Consider the following 20046-nt stretch of genomic DNA (forward strand, 5'->3'; position numbering starts at 1 on the left):
GAGGGGCTTGCCCTCCTCGTACTGGCTTCATTGCAACTCAGGTACTGATCCTTCCAAATGGATGCCTGAGTGGAGGGGAGGGAAGAGCAAGTGCTTGTTATCTAGGCCCAAACCTGGGAAAAGGCTTACCTGGGCTTGGTGCACTTTGGTCTGAATGGCTTGGAAATGCCCCTTGGGACGTGTGGATGCTCACGACCTCTTCCAAGAACATGAGCGTTTTGATCACCTCTGCCATCTCTTCTCTTTTAGATGTCAGGGATCATGGACCCGTTCTTGGAGCAGAGAATTGAGGAACTTCCTCAAGTCCACGTTGGCACTCCATATGTTTCTGCCAGTATCAGCGAGGTTCAATAGGTCTCATGAATGTCTTTCGAGCCTGGTATCCTCTACAGCTGTCTCCAGGCCAGTAATCTCCATTGTAGCAGAACATCTCTCATCAATGTGTTCGCATCTCTCCTCAATCCGTGCAGCCATCTTTTCGGCCAGCTTCTCTTGGTATCTCCCATACAGTCGACTTCAACAGGACCTGGCATGTCTGAAAGTACCTCGGAGCCTCACCAGTAAGCTGATGGCAGGCAGATCTTCCACTGTCTGCCCTTTCAGGTTCTGGAAACTGACCCGAGAACTCAGGTCTTTGGGCAGCAGCAGTATCTCGAACTGACACAGCTTCCCGGACCAAAGATCTAAGCTAAGCTCCAAAGAGGGCGGCAGCCCCTCCATCACACTGATCCACCCACAGAACTCTGCCCGGTTACCTAGGATCCAACGGCCACAACAAGCCTCGCGGTACACACCAACATTCCACCTGGAATCCAACCGGTAACTGCCATCCCCAATGGCTGCTGCATCTTGCCAGTGTTGGGGGAGGGGCTGCATCCGACGAGAGGTTCCTAAGCTAAATGTGATTCTACCCACTAGCGTCCCATGGGCCTCTGTTCTTCCCTCTTTCCTTTTCTTCAGATCTGTTTGCACATTACCAATGGAAGCAAGTGTGTCCATTTTCAGTTGATGGTTTCACACGTCTTTAAACTTTCTAACAGTTCACAGTACACTGAGACCCTCTAAAGGAAACTTATGTTCCTGTAATATCCGTATACCCGGAATACATATCCGTCTGATGATTTCTGCTGAAACACCCGCACTCTCAGTACATGGATCCATTGGTTCCATGGGGGCTGAAATTCCTAGAAATGAAACCAACCTCAATGTGCACTTTACTGTCTGACTCTTTTGCTCTTAGTACACTTTTGCTGAGCTGCTTGTCTTTGTTAAGGGCTTATGCCATTTCTTCTCAAAGTAGGGTTTTATATGGAATTCATTATTCCTGTTGGAAGACTTGCAAGTCTATATCACGGACTAGGAATCCATTTGACTCCAAATCGGCATTTGGGTTAGGTCACGATATGCTCTTATTAATCAACATTAACGAATATAAATGCACGCCTCTGATTTCCGAATACAAGTGTGCTGAGTACATGCAAGCAGCGATGCTGGGCCGATGAGTACTGAATGATCCTTGACATCACCTTGAGTATTTCCTTTTGAATAATCATGGTTCCCTTGGTATATGTCAGCCAACCGTACCCTTTGGGTGCATGTTTGTTTGTTTGATTTTTGTTGATCTGCTTCTCGTTTGTTTTGCAAACACGTCAGGCCATGCATCTCTCCGTTCGCTTCAGAGAGTCATATAAGCTGATTCACTTAAGATAGTGCTTCCAATCACCTATGATTTCTGGCTTCCCTCTCCCATCTTTAGGTTATTGATGTCCTCCTTGCCTTCTTCTGGTTTCTTCTTCACCACTCATGCTCTTCTTGCATATCCAATAATGGTTTACTTCTTTCCATTTCATCTTGCTGCTTTTCTATTCAGGGGAGAATTCACAACCTTTCTTACAGGATAAGTTTCGAACTGCTGAATTCTTTTAAGATTTGCCGGTCTGTGGAATTCTCTAGCTCTGCCGTTATTAGAAATGGCGGTCATGTGGCCTAGGCTACCCTAGATGGCAGCATTTTGCCCTTCAGGGTATGGCCTATGTCCTGGCACTCCTCCAGGTCCTGCAATATTGCTGCCGATATATCTGCTGAAACCTCTCTGGAGGTTCTCTTGTGACTATGTTGCTTTCCTCCAGGCGCATTTTAAATCCCTGGGATGCTCATGAACTTCGTTGATTTGAATCATACAGCTGCTGGTAGGTCTATTGGGATTCCACCTCCTTTGGACGCTGTGTACTTCCTGAATTCGCATAGATGATTCTTTCTAGGCTTTCAGCAAGTTTCAGTCTGAATTTTCTACAGGTAACTTTTCAGACATTTTTTGTTTCTTTACCTCTTGCTTTTCCATCTGGGACTCTTACGAATCCTAGTCTTTCATGCCTTGCCTTACCCCAGGATTCAGCAGCATTGTTTTCATTGGTTTGCACTTGCTTTCCTATGTCTGCTTCTGACCGAGGGTTTACTGTTCCCCTGTCTTCACATTCATTCACGCGTCCCTCTGCATTATTTGGTCTGCTTAGGACTGAATTTTAGCCCTGATATTATCTCATCCACTGAGTTTTCTAATACTATTTGTTTCGCCTTTAGGCTTTCTCTTCCCCTTTTCTGGTATTCTGCCTTTTATGATTCTGAGACACTGTTGTTCTTCAGTGTTTCCCTCACCTCCGTTTTCAATTTTTTCTCTGGATTGCGTTTTGCAGTCTAGTTTTTTGAAAGCTTATGTTTTGGGCCTTCAATCTCTTTGGAACTGAAAATGGTATTTCCTGTTTCTTTCACTGCACTTCTTCACCTCTACTGGTCAGGTAATATCAGGTATCTAATGTAGATTTCTAGGGCTTTGTTAAGTGCAAAATTTGGAATCTTGGCTCTTTGCAATTCCATGGGATTCCTGTGAGGACAGTTTCTCCTAGACATTGATACCATGTCCTGTTCCTGTGTTTGTTGTCTGGTATATCTCCAATTGCTGGTGTTGCCTTTATTGTGATGAACACCCCATACTATTTCGATTAGCAGAACCGTAGTTTGATTACGCTTATCTCACAATTCTAAAAGTGCACAGGACACTTCCTCTTGTGGAAATGAAGCTTCTAAAGGTTCTCAGCTCTGCATTGTGCTCCATGTCACTTTGGAGTGTTTCCAAAACTGCAAACTGAGAGTGCGCTTGTGCTTTGTAGTGCCACGGGAATGTCCCAATGAAACCAGTTCTTCCCAGAGCTTCTCTGCCTACAGAAACACCAGTGGAAGCATATCAATGGATGTCACACATCAGGGCCAGTGGAATGATCCCGCAGACCGACCTTGGTGTCCTCGGTGCCGTACCGTGCCGGTGCCATCCAAAATGGAGCATCTGCTTTTGGGAGATAATGCTGAAGGAAATGCTTCATCTTCTCACGCTGTGGACTTGGACAACTCTTCCTTGTCCTCTCATCCTTGTGGCACGGGTGCACGAAGGCAACCACAGAGCTGTTGCGTATCCTGTGCCTCAAACCAAAGCATAATCCCAGCCCAGGTTATGAATGTAGCAGATCCTAAGGCTTTTCATTCTGATTTCAAACCCAAGGCCACCTAGATCACTCAGACCAGATGCACGATATCTCTGATTCAGCCCCACACGTGCTCTATTGGCCAAATGCCCAATTGGTCCCTGGTCCTGCAGATGCACTGGGTGTGGCCATGGGACATATCGATAATCTCAACCGCGCGTGCCGGTGTGGTGGCCTTCTCACTGGGGTCACAGGTCGGTTTGCTCTCTTGATAGGAACCACCACATCCCACAACGCACTCCAGATCCCTGAGACTCAGCGTGTGCCATCATCCGTAGCCCTATCCCTCCCTGACCGCTGCCTCTGCAACGTCAAATTTGGCAGCTCAGATCTTGGTCTCAGAATCAACTGTGGGGATATTTTGCGCTGGTTTCTTTGAGTTCTGTCAGCCAAGCATCTGCTGTGCACTCTTCTAACACTCAGCGCATCACCTTCAATCCCATGTCTCCTGTCCGCTTGAGAGTGTGCGTCCAAGTTAAACAGAGTTTCACCTTTGCTGCTCCATCACCAGGGGTCAGACCCTGCACTGGTTTCCATTCCCTGCTTTGCCTTCTCCTGCTTCCAGGGGTTCTGAGGCCTTATCCTGTCTTTGGAAGTACCAGACCTCTCTTCGGCAAGTGTCCTGTGCCAAGGGCTGGGTGAGTGGATGTTTCCATTGCTGTGTACATGGGAGCGAGTGAGCGCAGTTGGCACTGCTTCTCTGCCAACCGGGCATCGATGAATCACCACTTTCCAGATACACTTCCCAGATATGTGATTTTTGTTTAGCTCTTTGTTTCTATACAGCCGTGGTGGGAGGGATTTTCCGAAGACTCCAGTTTTGACATTGTGTTGATATCTCATTTGCAGCCTTTAAAAAGTTTAATAGATATGATTTCCATGTTTTGAGAGTTATACGAAAATGAAGTTAGTTTTTGAAACATCCTAAATCGACCTAGAAGCCAGACTTGTCAATTTCGGTAACATTTTGTCAGTTCTAAGGAAAACATAGACAGATAGAATGCAAAGTAGCAGTCCAAACTGTAAAAGGGGTCATGTCAACTCTTTACTGTTGAAGCCTCCGAAACCAACAGGAACCATGAAATAGCTATTGGAAACATGATATAACCCCCAACCTTGGTTTCACTTGTGCCTGTGGTGCCCTTTACTCCCAATGACACCTACTGGCCAATGTTGGCATTTCAAGGGGTAACATCCCTCTCTAGGAAAATACAAGAGGAAACAAACCAAATATATACATTTAGGTTTGAATCCAAAATCACCTAGAGGCATTATAGCTTTGAGAACCCTGCTGCAGCTATGCTAGTCAATTGAGAACCAGGTGTTCTTCTATCAGTGATGAGAACGCTTAATCATCCGATCATGTTGGGTAAAGCAATTTAACGCAACCGAGTCTGCACCCCCATGATACAGTGCCCACGGGGGCTTGACTCAATGAAAGAATGTCCACATAAGCTGTGTCTTTAATGTCATTGGCGACTTTTACAGTTCCGTTCACTATCTCACTTATAATATTTACCTATACTGTCTTGAAACACTGAGGCCAAATACATATACAAGTGCAGTCAAAGATTCCCCTCACTTACCACACTCCCTTCACCCCAGAGAAGACACAAACCCAGCATTTGCTGAATCTAGCGGAAGGCCATCGTTTCTTTGTGTGAGATAATTATTCATATCCTATCTATTTCAGTCGAGACTTTTAGACCTTTAAGGAGTTCACTGTTGTTCACAGAGTGTAAAACTGGAGGAACTCTGATTCGAGGAGGGGCTTGCCCTTCTCTTACTGGCTTCATTGCAGCTAAGGTACTGATCATTCCAAATGGATGCCTGAGTGGAGGGGAGGGAAGAGCAAGTGCTTGTTATCTAGGCCCAAACCTGGGAAAAGGCTTACCTGGGCTTGGTGCACTTTGGTCTGAATGGCTTGGAAATGCCCCTTGGGATGTGAGGATTCTCACGACCTCTTCCAAGAACATGAGCGTTTTGATCACCTCTGCCATCTCTTCTCTTTTAGATGTCAGGGATCTTGGACACGTTCTTGGAGCAGAGAATTGAGGAACTTCCTCAAGTCCACGTTGGCACTCCGTATGTTTCTGCCAGTATCAGCAAGGTTCAATAGGTCTCATGAATGTCTTTCGAGCCTGGTATCCTCTACAGCTGTCTCCAGGCCAGTAATCTCCATTGTAGCAGAACATCTCTCATCAATGTGTTCGCATCTCTCCTCAATCCGTGCAGCCAGCTTTTCGGCCAGCTTCTCTTCGTAACTTCCATACAGTCGAATTTAACAGGACTGGGCATGTCTGAAAGTACCTCGGAGCCTCACCAGTAAGCTGATGGCAGGCAGATCTTCCACTGTCTGCCCTTTCAGGTTCTGGAAACTGACCGTGAACTCAGGTCTTTGGGCAGCAGCAGTATCTCGAACTGACACAGCTTCCCGGAACAAAGACCTAAGCTAAGCTCCACAGAGGGCGGCAGCCCCTCCATCACACTGATCCACCCACAGAACTCTGCCCGGTTACCTAGGATCCACCGGCCACAACAAGCCTCGCGGTAAACACCAATATTCCACCTGGAATCCAACCGGTAACTGCCATCCCCAATGGCTGCTGCATCTTGCCAGTGTTGGGGGAGGGGCTGCATCCGACGAGAGGTTCCTAAGCTAAATGTGATTCTACCCACTAGCGTCCCATTGGCCTCTGTTCTTCCCTCTTTCCTTTTCTTCTGATCTGTATGCACTGTACCAACGGAGGCAAGTGTGTCCATTTTCAGTTGATGGTTTCACACGTCTTTAAACTTTCTAACAGTTCACAGTACACAGAGGCCCTCTAAAGGAATCTTATGTTCCTGTAATATCCGTACACTCGGAATACATATCCGTCGGTTGATTTCTGCTGAAACACCCGCACTCTCAGGACATGGATCCATTGGTTTCATGGGGGCTGAAATTCCTAGAAATGAAATCAACCTCAATGTACATTTTAATGTCTGACTCTTTTGCCCTTAGTACACTTTTGCAGAGCTACTTGTCTTTGTTAAAGGCTTATGCCATTTCTTCTCGAAGTAGGGTTTTATATGGCATTCATTCATCCTGTTGGAAGACTTGCAAGTCTATATCACGGACTAGGAATCCATTTGATTCCAAATCGGCATTTGGGTTAGGTCACGATATGCTCTTATTAATCAACATTCACGAATATAAATGCACGCCTCTGATTTCCGAATACAAGTGTGCTGAATACATGCAAGCAGCAATACAGGGTCGATGCGTACTGAATGATCCTTGACATCATCTTGAGTATTTCCTTTTGAATAATCATGGTTCCCTTGGTATATGTCAGCCAACCGTACCCTTTGGGTGCATGTTTGTTTGTTTGATTTTTGTTGGTCTGCTTCTCGTTTGTTTTGCAAACGCGTCAGGCCATGCATCTCTCCGCTCGCTTCAAACAGAGAGTCATATAAGCTGATTCACTTAAGATAGTGCTTCCAATCACCTATGATTTCCTGCTTCCCTCTCCCATCTTAAGGGTATTGATGTCCTCCTTGCCTTCTTCTGGTTTCTTCTTTACCACTCATGCTCTTCTTGCATTTCCAATAATGGTTTTCTTCTTTCCAATTCATCTTGCTGCTTTTCTATTCAGGGGAGAATTCACAACCTTTCTTGTAGGATAAGTTTCGAACTGCTGAATTCTTTTAAGATTTGCCGGTCTGTGGAATTCTCTAGCTCTGCCGTTATTAGAAATGTCGGTCAGGTGGCCTAGGGTACCCTAGATGGCAGCATTTTGCCCTTCAGGGTATGGCCTATGTCCTGGCACTCCTCCCTGTCCTGCAATATTGCTGCCGATATATCAGCTGAAACCCCTCTGGAGGTTCTCTTGTGACTATGTTGCTTTCCTCCAGGCGCATTTTAAATCCCTGGGATGCTCATGAACTTCGTTGATTTGAATCATACAGCTGCTGGCAGGTCTATTGGGATTCCATCTCCTTTGGACGCTGTGTACTTCCTGAATTCGCATAGATGATTCTTTCTAGGCTTTCAGCAAGTTTCAGTCTGATTTTTCTACAGATAACTTTTCAGACATTTTTTGTTTCTTTTTCTCTTGCTTTTCCTTCTGGGACTCTTACGAATCCTAGTCTTTCATGCCTTGTCTTACCCCAGGATTCAACAGCAATGTTTTCATTGGTTTGCACTTGCTTTCCTATGTCTGCTTCTGACCGAGGGTTTACTGATCCCCTGTCTTCACATTCATTCATGCGTCCCTCTGCATTATTTGGTCTGCTTAGGACTGAATTTTAGCCCCGATATTTTCTCATCCACTCAGTTTTCTGATATTATTTGTTTCGCTTTTAGGCTTTCTCTTCCCCTTTTCTGGTATTTTGCCTTTTATGATTGTGAGTCATTGTTGTTCTTCAGTGTTTCCCTCACCTCCGTTTTCAATTTTTTCTCTGGATTGCGTTTTGCAGTCTAGTTTTTTGAAAGCTTATCTTTTGGGCCTTCAATCTCTTTGGAACTGAAAATGGTATTTCCTGTTTCTTTCACTGCACTTCTTCACCTCTACTGGTCAGGTAATATCAGGTATCTAATGTAGATTTCTAGGGCTTTGTTAAGTGCAAAATTTGGAATCTTGGCTCTATGCAATTCCATGTGATTCCTGTGAAGACAGTTTCTCCTAGACATTGATGCCATGTCCTGTTTCTGTGTTTGTTGTCTGGTATATCTCCAATTGCTGGTGTTGCCTTTTTTGTGATGAACACCACATACTATTTCGATTAGCATAACCGTAGTTTGATTACGCTTATCTCACAATTCTAAAAGTGCACAGGACACTTCCTCTGGTGGAAATGAAGCTTCTAAAGGTTCTCAGCTCTGCATTCTGCTCCATGTCACTTTGGAGTGTTTCCAAAACTGCAAACTGAGAGTGCGCTTGTGCTTTGTAGTGCCACGGGAATGTCCCAATGAAACCAGTTCTTCCCAGAGCTTCTCTGCCTACAGAAACACCAGTGGAAGCATATCAATGGATGTCACACATCAGGGCCAGTGGAATGATCCCGCAGACCGACCTTGGTGTCCTCGGTGCCGTACCGTGCCGGTGCCATCCAAAATGGAGCATCTGCTTTTGGGAGATAATGCTGAAGGAAATGCTTCATCTTCTCACGCTGTGGACTTGGACCACTCTTCCTTGTCCTCTCATCCTTGTGGCACGGGTGCACGAAGGCAACCACAGAGCTGTTGCGTATCCTGTGCCTCAAACCAAAGCATAATCCCAGCCCAGGTTATGAATGTAGCAGATCCAAAGGCTTTTCATTCTGATTTCAAACCCAAGGCCACCTAGATCACTCTGACCAGATGCACGATATCTCTGATTCAGCCCCACACGTGCTCTATTGGCCAAATGCCCGATTGGTCCCTGGTCCTGCAGATGCACTGGGTGTGGCCATGGACATATCGATAATCTCAACCACGCGTGCCGGTGTGGTGGCCTTCTCATTGGGGTCACAGGTAGGTTTGCTCTCTTGATAGGACCCACCACATCCCACAACGCACTCCAGATCCCTGAGACTCAGTGTGTGCCATCATCCGTAGCCCTATCCCTCCCTGACCGCTGCCTCTGCTCCGTCAAATTTGGCAGCTCGGATCTTGGTCTCAGAATCATCTGTGGGGATATTTTGCGCTGGTTTCTTTGAGTTCTGTCAGCCAAGCATCTGCTGTGCACTCTTCTAACACTCAGCGCATCACCTTCAATCCCATGTCTCCTGTCCGCTTGAGAGTGTGCGTCCAAGTTAAACAGAGTTTCACCTTTGCTGCTCCATCACCAGGGGTCAGACCCTGCACTGGTTTCCATTCCCTGCTTTGCCTTCTCCTGCTTCCAGGGGTTCTGAGGCCTTATCCTGTCTTTGGAAGTAACAGACCTCGCTTCGGCAAGTGTCCTGTGCCAAGGGCTGGGTGAGTGGATGTTTCCATTGCTGTGTACATGGGAGCGAGTGAGCGCAGTTGGCACTGCTTCTCTGCCAACTGGGCATCGATGAATCACCACTTTCCAGATACACTTCCCAGATATGTGATTTTTGTTTAGCTCTTTGTTTCTATACAGCCGTGGTGGGAGGGATTTTCCGAAGACTCCAGTTTTGACATTGTGTTGATATCTCATTTGCAGCCTTTAAAAAGTTTAATAGATATGATTTCCATGTTTTGAGAGTTATACGAAAATGAAGTTAGTTTTTGAAACATCCTAAATCGACCTAGAAGCCAGACTTGTCAATTTCGGTAACATTTTGTCAGTTCTAAGGAAAACATAGACAGATAGAATGCAAAGTAGCAGTCCAAACTGTAAAAGGGGTCATGTCAACTCTTTACTGTTGAAGCCCCGATACCAACAGGAACCATGAAATAGCTATTGGAAACATGATATAACCCCCAACCTTGGTTTCACTTGTGCATGTGGTGCCCTTTACTCCCAATGGCACCTACTGGCCAATGTTGGCATTTCAAGGGGTAACATCCCTCTCTAGGAAAATACAAGAGGATTCAAACCAAATATATATATTTAGGTTTGAATCCAAAATCACCTAGAGGCATTATAGCTTTGAGAACCCTGCTGCAGCTATGCTAGTCTATTGAGAACCAGGTGTTCTTCTATCAGTGATGAGAACGCTTAATCATCCGATCATGTTGGGTAAAGCAATTTAACGCAACCGAGTCTGCACCCCCATGATACAGTGCCCACGGGGGCTTGACTCAATGAAAGAATGTCCACATAAGCTGTGTCTTTAATGTCATTGGCGACTTTTACAGTTCCGTTCACTATCTCACTTATAATATTTACCTATACTGTCTTGAAAAACTGAGGCCAAATACATATACAAGTGCAGTCAAAGATTCCCCTCACTTACCACACTCCCTTTACCCCAGACAAGACACAAACCCAGCATTTGCTGAATCAAGCGGAAGGCCATCGTTTCTTTGTGTGAGATAATTATTCATATCCTATCTATTTCAGTCGAGACTTTTAGACCTTTAAGGAGTTCACTGTTGTTCACAGAGTGTAAAGCTGGAGGAACTCTGATTCGAGGAGGGGCTTGCCCTTCTCGTAGTGGCTTCATTGCAGCTCAGGTACTGATCCTTCCAAATGGATGCCTGAGTGGAGGGGAGGGAAGAGCAAGTGCTTGTTATCTAGGCCCAAACCTGGGAAAAGGCTTACCTGGGCTTGGTGCACTTTGGTATGAATGGCTTGGAAATGCCCCTTGGGACGTGAGGATTCTCACGACCTCTTCCAAAACATGAGCGTTTTGATCACCTCTGCCATCTCTTCTCTTTTAGATGTCAGGGATCTTGGACCCGTTCTTGGAGCAGAGATTTGAGGATCTTCCTCAAGTCCACGTTGTCACTCCGTATGTTTCTGCCAGTATCAGCGAGGTTCAATAGGTCTCATGAATGTCTTTCGAGCCTGGTATCCTCTACAGCTGTCTCCAGGCCAGTAATCTCCATTGTAGCAGAACATCTCTCATCACTGTGTTCACATCTCTCCTCAATCCGTGCAGCCGGCTTTTCGGCCAGCTTCTCTTCGTAACTCCCATACAGTCAACTTCAACAGGACTGGGCATGTCTGAAAGTACCTCGGAGCCTCACCAGTAAGCTGATGGCAGGCAGATCTTCCACTGTCTGCCCTTTCAGGTTCTGGAAACTGACCCGTGAACTCAGGTCTTTGGGCAGCAGCAGTATCTCGAACTGACACAGCTTCCCAGACCAAAGACCTAAGCTAAGCTCCACAGAGGTCGGCAGCCCCTACATCACACTGATCCACCCACAGAACTCTCCCTGGTTACCTACGATCCACCGGCCACAACAAGCCTCGCGGTACACACCAACATTCCACCTGGAATCTAACCGGTAACTGCCATCCCCAATGGCTGCTTCATCTTGTCAGTGTTTGGGAGGGGCTGCATCCGACGAGAGGTTCCTAAGCTAAATGTGATTCTACCCACTAGAGTCCCATGGGCCTCTGTTCTTCCCTCTTTCCTTTTCTTCTGATCTGTATGCACAGTACCAACGGAGGCAAGTGTGTCCATTTTCAGTTGATGGTTTCACACGTCTTTAAACTTTCTAACAGTTCACAGTACACAGAGACCCTCTAAAGGAAACTTATGTTCCTGTAATATCCGTACACCCGGAATACATACCCGTCGGTTGATTTCTGCTGAAACACCCGCACTCTCAGGACATGGATCCATTGGTTTCATGGGGGCTGAAGTTCCTAGAAATGAAACCAACCACAATGTACACTTTACTGTCTGTCTCTTTTGCTCTTAGTACACGTTTGCAGAGCTACTTGTGTTTGTTAAAGGCTTATGCCATTTCTTCTCGAAGTAGCGTTTTATATGGCATTCATTCATCCTGTTGGAAGACTTGCGAGTCTATATCACGGACTAGGAATCCATTTGACTCCAAATCGGCATTTGGGTTAGGTCACGATATGCTCTTATTAATCAACATTCACGAATATAAATGCACGCCTCTGATTTCCGAATACAAGTGTGCTGAATACATGCAAGCAGCAATACAGGGTCGATGCGTACTGAATGATCCTTGAAATCACCTTGAGTATTTCCTTTTGAATAATCATGGTTCCCTTGGTATATGTCAGCCAACCGTACCCTTTGGGTGCAGGTTTGTTTGTTTGATTTTTGTTGGTCTGCTTCTCGTTTGTTTTGCAAACACGTCAGGCCATGCATCTCTCCATTCGCTTCAAACAGAGAGTCATATAAGCTGATTCACTTAAGATAGTGCTTCCAATCACCTATGATTTCCTGCTTCCCTCTCCCATCTTTAGGGTATTGATATCCTCCTTGCCTTCTTCTGGTTTCTTCTTTGCCACTCATGCTCTCCTTTCATTTCCAATAATGGTTTTCTTCTTTCCATTTCATCTTGCTGCTTTTCTATTCAGGGGAGAATTCACAACCTTTCTTGTAGGATAAGTTTCGAACTGCTGAATTCTTTTAAGATTTGCAGGTCTGTGGAATTCTCGAGCTCTGCCGTTATTAGAAATGGCGGTCATGTGGCCTAGGCTACCCTAGATGGCAGCATTTTGCCCTTCAGGTTATGGTCTATGTCCTGGCACTCCTCCCTGTCCTGCAATATTGCTGCCGATATATCAGCTGAAACCCCTCTGGAGGTTCTCTTGTGACTATGTTGCTTTCCTCCAGGCGCATTTTAAATCCCTGGGATGCTCATGAATTTCGTTGATTTGAATCATACAGCTGCTGGTAGGTCTATTGGGATTCCACCTCCTTTGGACGCTGTGTACTTCCTGAATTCGCATAGATGATTCTTTCTAGGCTTTCAGCAAGTTTCAGTCTGATTTTTCTACAGATAACTTTTCAGACTTTTTTTTTTCTTTTTCTCTTGCTTTTCCATCTGGGACTCTTACGAATCCTAGTCTTTCATGCCTTGTCTTACCCCAGGAATCAACAGCAATGTTTTCATTGGTTTGCACTTGCTTTCCTATGTCTGCTTCTGACCGAGGGTTTACTGTTCCCCTGTCTTCACATTCATTCACGCGTCCCTCTGCATTATTTGGTCTGCTTAGGACTGAATTTTAGCCCTGATATTCTCTCATCCACTGAGTTTTCTGATACTATTTGTTTCGCCTTTAGGCTTTCTCTTCCCCTTTTCTGGTATTCTGCCTTTTATGATGCTGAGATACTGTTGTACTTCAGTGTTTCCCTCACCTCCGTTTTCAATTTTTCTCTGGATTGCGTTTTGCAGTCTAGTTTTTTGAAAGCTTATCTTTTGGGCCTTCAATCTCTTTGGAACTGAAAATGGTATTTCCTGTTTCTTTCACTGCACTTCTTCACCTCTACTGGTCAGGTAATATCAGGTATCTAATGTAGACTTCTAGGGCTTTGTTAAGTGCAAAACTTGGAATCTTGGCTCTATGCAATTCCATGGGTTTCCTGTGAGGACAGTTTCTCCTAGACATTGATGCCATGTCCTGTTCCTGTGTTTGTTGTCTGGTATATCTCCAATTGCTGGTGTTGCCTTTATTGTGATGAACACCCCATACTATTTCGATTAGCATAACCGTAGTTTGATTACGCTTATCTCACAATTCTAAAAGTGCACAGGACACTTCCTCTGGTGGAAATGAAGCTTCTAAAGGTTCTCAGCTCTGCATTCTGCTCCATGTCACTTTGGAGTGTTTCCAAAACTGCAAACTGAGAGTGCGCTTGTGCTTTGTAGTGCCACGGGAATGTCCCAATGAAACCAGTTCTTCCCAGAGCTTCTCTGCCTACAGAATCGCCAGTGGAAGCATATCAATGGATGTCACACATCAGGGCCAGTGGAATGATCCCGCAGACCGACTTTGGTGTCCTCGGTGCCGTACCGTGCCGGTGCCGTCCAAAATGGAGCATCTGCTTTTGGGAGATAATGCTGAAGGAAATGCTTCATCTTCTCACGCTGTGGACTTGGACAACTCTTCCTTGTCCTCTCATCCTTGTGGCACGGGTGCACGAAGGCAACCACAGAGCTGTTGCGTATCCTGTGCCTCAAACCAAACCATAATCCCAGCCCAGGTTATGAATGTAGCAGATCCTAAGGCTTTTCATTCTGATTTCAAACCCAAGGCCACCTAGATCACTCAGACCAGATGCACGATATCTCTGATTCAGCCCCACACGTGCACTATTGGCAAAATGCACAATTGGTCCCTGGTCCTGCAGATGCACTGGGTGTGGCCATGGGACATATCGATAATCTCAACCGTGCGTGCCGGTGTGGTGGCCTTCTCACTGGGGTCACAGGTCGGTTTGCTCTCTTGATAGGACCCACCACATCCCACAACGCACTCCAGATCCCTGAGACTCAGCGTGTGCCTTCATCCGTAGCCCTATCCCTCCCTGACCGCTGCCTCTGCTACGTCAAATTTGGCAGCTCGGATCTTGGTCTCAGAATCAACTGTGGGGATATTTTGCGCTGGTTTCTTTGAGTTCTGTCAGCCAAGCATCTGCTGTGCACTCTTCTAACACTCAGCGCATCACCTTCAATCCCATGTCTCCTGTCCGCTTGAGAGTGTGCATCCAAGTTAAACAGAGTTTCACCTGTGCTGCTCCATCACCAGGGGTCAGACCCTGCACTGGTTTCCATTCCCTGCTATGCCTTCTCCTGCTTCCAGGGGTTCTGAGGCCTTATCCTGTCTTTGGAAGTAACAGACCTCTCTTCGGCAAGTGTCCTGTGCCAAGGGCTGGGTGAGTGGATGTTTCCATTGCTGTGTACATGGGAGCGAGTGAGTGAAGTTTGCACTGCTTCTCTGCCAACTGGGCATCGATGAATTACCACTTTCCAGATACACTTCCCATATATGTGATTTTTGTTTAGCTCTTTGTTTCTATACAGCCGTGTTGGGAGGGATTTTCCGAAGACTCCAGTTTTGACATTGTGTTGATATCTCATTTGCAGCCTTTAAAAAGTTTAATAGATATGATTTCCATGTTTTGAGAGTTATACGAAAATGAAGTTAGTTTTTGAAACATCCTAAATCGACCAAGAAGCCAGACTTGTCAATTTCGGTAACATTTTGTCAGTTCTAAGGAAAACATAGACAGATAGAATGCAAAGTAGCAGTCCAAACTGTAAAAGGGGTCATGTCAACTCTTTACTGTTGAAGCCTCCGAAACCAACAGGAACCATGAAATAGCTATTGGAAACATGATATAACCCCCAACCTTGGTTTCACTTGTGCCTGTGGTGCACTTTACTCCCAATGACACCTACTGGCCAATGTTGGCATTTCAAGGGGTAACATCCCTCTCTAGGAAAATACAAGAGGATTCAAACCAAATATATATATTTAGGTTTGAATCCAAAATCACCTAGAGGCATTATAGCTTTGAGAACCCTGCTGCAGCTATGCTAGTCTATTGAGAACCAGGTGTTCTTCTATCAGTGATGAGAACGCTTAATCATCCGATCATGTTGGGTAAAGCAATTTAACGCAACCGAGTCTGCACCCCCATGATACAGTGCCCACGGGGGCTTGACTCAATGAAAGAATGTCCACATAAGCTGTGTCTTTAATGTCATTGGCGACTTTTACAGTTCCGTTCACTATCTCACTTATAATATTTACCTATACTGTCTTGAAAAACTGAGGCCAAATACATATACAAGTGCAGTGAAAGATTCCCCTCACTTACCACACTCCCTTTACCCCAGACAAGACACAAACCCAGCATTTGCTGAATCAAGCGGAAGGCCATCGTTTCTTTGTGTGAGATAATTATTCATATCCTATCTATTTCAGTCTAGACTTTTAGACCTTTAAGGAGTTCACTGTTGTTCACAGAGTGTAAAGCTGGAGGAACTCTGATTCGAGGAGGGGCTTGCCCTTCTCGTACTGGCTTCATTGCAGCTTAGGTACTGATTCTTCCAAATGGATGCCTGAGTGGAGGGGAGGGAAGAGCAAGGGCTTGTTAGCTAGGCCCAAACCTGGGAAAAGGCTTACCTTGGCTTGGTGCACTTTGGTCTGAATAGCTTGGAAATGCCCCTTGGGACGTGTGGATGCTCACGGCTTCGTCCAAGAACATGAGCGTTTTGATCACCTCTGCCATTTCTTCTCATTTAGATGTCAGGGATCTTGGACCCGTTCTTGGAGCAGAGAATTGAGGAACTTCCTCAAGTCCACGTTGGCACTCCGTATGTTTCTGCCAGTATCAGCGAGGTTCAATGGCTCTCATGAATGTCTTTCAAGCCTGGTATCCTCTACAGCTGTCTCCAGGCCAGTAATCTCCATTGTAGCAGAACATCTCTCATCAATTTGTTCGCATCTCTCCTCAATCCCTGCAGCCAGCTTTTCGGCCAGCTTCTCTTCGTATCTCCCATACAGTCGACTTCAACAGGACTGGGCATGTCTGAAAGTACCTCGGAGCCTCACCAGTAAGCTGATGGCAGGCAGATCTTCCACTGTCTGCCCTTTCAGGTTCTGGAAACTGACCCGTGAACTCAGGTCTTTGGGCAGCAGCAGTATCTCGAACTGACACAGCTTCCCGGACCAAAGACCTAAGCTAAGCTCCACAGAGGGCGGCAGCCCCTCCATCACACTGATCCACCCACAGAACTCTGCCCGGTTACCTAGGATCCACCGGCCACAACAAGCCTCGCGGTACACACCAACATTCCACCTGGAATCCAAACGGTAACTGCCATCCCCAATGGCTGCTGCATCTTGCCATTGTTGGGGGAGGGGCTGCATCCAACGACAGGTTCCTAAGCTAAATGTGATTCTACCCACTAGCGTCCCATGGGCCTCTGTTCTTGCCTCTTTCCTTTTCTTCAGATCTGTATGCACAGTACCAACGGAGGCAAGTGTGTCCATTTTCAGTTGATGGTTTCACACGTCTTTAAACTTTCTAACAGTTCACAGTACACAGAGACCCTCTAAAGGAAACTTATGTTTCTGTAATTTACTTACACCCGGAATACATACCCGTCGGTTGATTTCTGCTGAAACACCCGCACTCTCAGGACATGGATCCATTGGTTTCATGGGAGCTGAAATTCCTAGAAATGAAATCAACCTCAATGTGCACTTTACTCTCTGCCTCTTTTGCTCTTAGTACACTTTTGCAGAGCTACTTGTCTTTGTTAAAGGCTTATGCCATTTCTTCTCGAAGTAGGGTTTTATATGGCATTCATTCATCCTGTTGGAAGACTTGCAAGTCTATATCACGGACTAGGAATCCATTTGATTCCAAATCGGCATTTGGGTTAGGTCACGATATGCTCTTATTAATCAACATGAACGAATATAAATGCACACCTCTGATTTCCGAATAGAAGTGTGCTGAGTACATGCAAGCAGCGACACTGGGTCGATGCGTACTGAATGATCCTTGACATCACCTTGAGTATTTCCTTTTGAATAATCATGGTTCCCTAGTTATATGTCAGCCAACCGTACCCTTTGTTGAATGTTTGTTTGTTTGATTTTTGTTGGTCTGCTTCTCGTTTGTTTTGCAAACACGTCAGGCCATGCATCTCTCCGTTCGCTTCAAACAGAGAGTCATATAAGCTGATTCACTTAAGATAGTGCTTCCAATCACCTATGATTTCCTGCTTCCCTCTCCCATCTTTAGGGTATTGATATCCTCCTTGCCTTCTTCTGGTTTCTTCTTTGCCACTCATGCTCTCCTTGCATTTCCAATAATGGTTTTCTTCTTTCCATTTCATCTTGCTGCTTTTCTATTCAGGGGAGAATTCACATCCTTTCTTGTAGGATAAGTTTCGAACTGCTGAATTCTTTTAAGATTTGCCGGTCTGTGGAATTCTCGAGCTCTGCCCTTATTAGAAATGGCGGTCATGTGGCCTAGGCTACCCTAGATGGCAGCATTTTGCCCTTCAGGTTATGGTCTATGTCCTGGCACTCCTCCCTGTCCTGCAATATTGCTGCCGATATATCAGCTGAATCCCCTCTGGAGGTTCTCTTCTGACTATGTTGATTTCCTCCAGGCGCATTTTAATTCCCTGGGATGCTCATGAACTTCATTGATTTGAATCATACAGCTGCTGGTAGGTCTATTGGGATTCCACCTCCTTTGGACGCTGTGTATTTCCTGAATTCGCATAGATGATTCTTTCTAGGCTTTCAGCAATTTTCAGTCTGATTTTTCTACAGATAACTTTTCAGACATTTTTTGTTTCTTTTTCTCTTGCTTTTCCATCTGGGACTCTTACGAATCCTAGTCTTTCATGCCTTGTCTTACCCCAGGATTCAACAGCAATATTTTCATTGGTTTGCACTTGCTTTCCTATGTCTGCTTCTGACCGAGGGTTTACTGTTCCCCTGTCTTCACATTCATTCACGCGTCCCTCTGCATTATTTGGTCTGCTTAGGACTGAATTTTAGCCCTGATATTATCTCATCCACTGAGTTTTCTGATACTATTTGTTTCACCTTTAGGCTTTCTCTTCCCCTTTTCTGGTATTCTGCCTTTTATGATTCTGAGACAATGTTGTTCCTCAGTGTTTCCCTCACATCCGTTTTCAATTTTTCTCTGGATTGCGTTTTGCAGTCTAGTTTTTTGAAAGCTTATCTTTTGGGCCTTCAATCTCTTTGGAACTGAAAATGGTATTTCCTGTTTCTTTCACTGCACTTCTTCACCTCTACTGGTCAGGTAATATCAGGTATCTAATGTAGACTTCTAGGGCTTTGTTAAGTGCAAAATTTGGAATCTTGGCTCTATGCAATTCCATGGGATTCCTGTGAGGACAGTTTCTCCTAGACATTGATGCCATGTCCTGTTCCTGTGTTTGTTGTCTGGTATATCTCCAATTGCTGGTGTTGCCTTTATTGTGATGAACACCCCATACTATTTCAATTAGCAGAACCGTAGTTTGATTACGCTTATCTCACAAATCTAAAAGTGCACAGGACACTTCCTCTGGTGGAAATGAAGCTTCTAAAGGTTCTCAGCTCTGCATTCTGCTCCATGTCACTTTGGAGTGTTTCCAAAACTGCAAACTGAGAGTGCGCTTGTGCTTTGTAGTGCCACGGGAATGTCCCAATGAAACCAGTTCTTCCCAGAGCTTCTCTGCCTACAGAAACACCAGTGGAAGCATATCAATGGATGTCACACATCAGGGCCAGTGGAATGATCCCGCAGACCGACCTTGGTGTCCTCGGTGCCGTACCGTGCCGGTGCCATCCAAAATGGAGCATCTGCTTTTGGGAGATAATGCTGAAGGAAATGCTTCATCTTCTCACGCTGTGGACTTGGACCACTATTCCTTGTCCTCTCATCCTTGTGGCACGGGTGCACGAAGGCAACCACAGAGCTGTTGCGTATCCTGTGCCTCAAACCAAACCAAAATCCCAGCCCAGGTTATGAATGTAGCAGATCCTAAGGCTTTTCATTCTGATTTCAAACCCAAGGCCACCTAGATCACTCAGACCAGATGCACGATATCTCTGATTCAGCCCCACACGTGCTCTATTGGCAAAATGCCCAATTGGTCCCTGGTCCTGCAGATGCACTGGGTGTGGCCATGGGACATATCGATAATCTCAACCACGCGTGCCGGTGTGGTGGCCTTCTCATTGGGGTCACAGGTCGGTTTTACTCTCTTGATAGGACCCACCACATCCCACAACGCACTCCAGATCCCTGAGACTCAGCGTGTGCCATCATCCGTGGCCCTATCCCTCCCTGACCGCTGCCTCTGCTACGTCAAATTTGGCAGCTCGGATCTTGGTCTCAGAATCAACTGTGGGGATATTTTGTGCTGGTTTCTTTGAGTTCTGTCAGCCAAGCATCTGCTGTGCACTCTTCTAACACTCAGCGCATCACCTTCAATCCCATGTCTCCTGTCCGCTTGAGAGTGTGCATGCAAGTTAAACAGAGTTTCACCTGTGCTGCTCCATCACCAGGGGTCAGACCCTGCACTGGTTTCCATTCCCTGCTTTGCCTTCTCCTGCTTCCAGGGCTTCTGAGGCCTTATCCTGTCTTTGGAATTAACAGA

At 45.8% G+C, this 20046-nt stretch overlaps 1 protein-coding gene across 1 annotated transcript in view; it reads left to right on the forward strand.

Moving 5' to 3' along the window:
* Positions 1 to 8276: 8276 nt before the first annotated feature.
* LOC140692718 (uncharacterized) overlaps positions 8277 to 20046 on the forward strand; it is a 56135-nt gene continuing 44365 nt past the window's right edge. Inside the window, exons 1-2 of the mRNA XM_072957031.1 lie at positions 8277 to 8748; positions 10574 to 10644. Of these exons, the coding sequence (XP_072813132.1) occupies positions 8490 to 8748; positions 10574 to 10644 (330 nt within the window). The 5' untranslated portion in view covers positions 8277 to 8489. The remainder of the gene's footprint in view (positions 8749 to 10573; positions 10645 to 20046) is intronic.

The sequence above is a fragment of the Vicugna pacos genome, unplaced genomic scaffold (genome assembly GCF_048564905.1).
Source record: "Vicugna pacos unplaced genomic scaffold, VicPac4 scaffold_16, whole genome shotgun sequence".
In the NCBI taxonomy this organism is placed as follows: domain Eukaryota; kingdom Metazoa; phylum Chordata; class Mammalia; order Artiodactyla; family Camelidae; genus Vicugna; species Vicugna pacos.